General features: G+C 32.7%; 1 protein-coding gene across 1 annotated transcript in view; it reads right to left on the reverse strand.

Moving 5' to 3' along the window:
• The window catches only part of LOC119588557 (golgin subfamily A member 6-like protein 22), a gene marked incomplete in the record, with an annotated part of 70,129 nt that extends 69,315 nt beyond the window's left edge, over window positions 1-814 (reverse strand). Inside the window, 3 exon segments of the mRNA XM_037937197.1 lie at window positions 71-97; window positions 375-485; window positions 721-814. Of these exon segments, the coding sequence (XP_037793125.1) occupies window positions 71-97; window positions 375-467 (120 nt within the window).
• Window positions 815-1,088: the final 274 nt, after the last annotated feature.

Raw genomic sequence — 1,088 nt, forward strand, 5'->3', positions numbered from 1 at the left:
TCCAATCCTTTCTATGCAATTTGAACATCAGTAAATACCAAAAGATTTTACAGCCAACACATTTTCTTACCACCATTGTCAGTGCCATGGGTAATATCTGAAAGGCAGAAAATAAATACTCCATTAGTTTACTTATCCATTCTACGCATGAGATTTACATTAAATATGTGATTTTATATTTGTAAACTACACGGCAATCAACTAATAAAAAAGTATTTTGAGCAGTTGTAGAAAGTAGCAAACTGGAGTAGAAAACAAAATCAAATAAAAATAAAGAAATAGGTTTAACAATACAATACACACCAACAATAAAGCGAATTAAATAATAAAAAGAGATGAGTTTAACAATACAAAACACATCAGAAAACACGTACCAGCTGATTAGACTTCCAGTATGCCAGAAATGGGAAGAGTTGGAGATTTACTGTAACTTGACGTAGTACAGTTCTAAGAGAGCTTAATAGCATTTCACTGAAGCAGCCGGACTAAGAAAAATAAACAGGGAAAATACGTGAAAGCATGCGATTTTACATATAAAAAATATTCGTGGATTTCGTTTATTCGTAAGGTTTGCAGCTTAACCTACAAAGGCTTAATAGATACAAGAAATTCCTCTTTTCGTGGTCCCCTGCTTCACTTTGGGAAAAACATATTATCTATAATATATTACATTATAAAGATTTAAGGCCAAAACGTTGAAAAATGTGAACTAAAACTTACGGTTTCCAAAGACGATTATATCAACCTGCAACGACACGTCCTTATGGGCAGAGGGATTTCGTGTTTGTGGAAGGAACTTCATGGTAGAGGTAATCTTACAGAGATAAGAGTAGATAACATCAGTTTTATTAACATTTATGTGTATCATTGAGGTTCTCATATATGTGCATTTAGCGCAATCCATTTTGGTGACTATTTTTACATTATCATTATTATCATCATCAGTAATCTCGCTACTGCATTATTGTTATACGAAAAGCTGTTTGAATAGGTTTCAATAATACGTTTGATAACATATCATAGAATTTGGTGTTCCAGGAACAGGCGCCTTATCTTTAGAAAGTGATTATCTTGCGTATAACTTTCGA

Source organism: Penaeus monodon, chromosome 24 (genome assembly GCF_015228065.2).
Source record: "Penaeus monodon isolate SGIC_2016 chromosome 24, NSTDA_Pmon_1, whole genome shotgun sequence".
NCBI lineage: Eukaryota > Metazoa > Arthropoda > Malacostraca > Decapoda > Penaeidae > Penaeus > Penaeus monodon.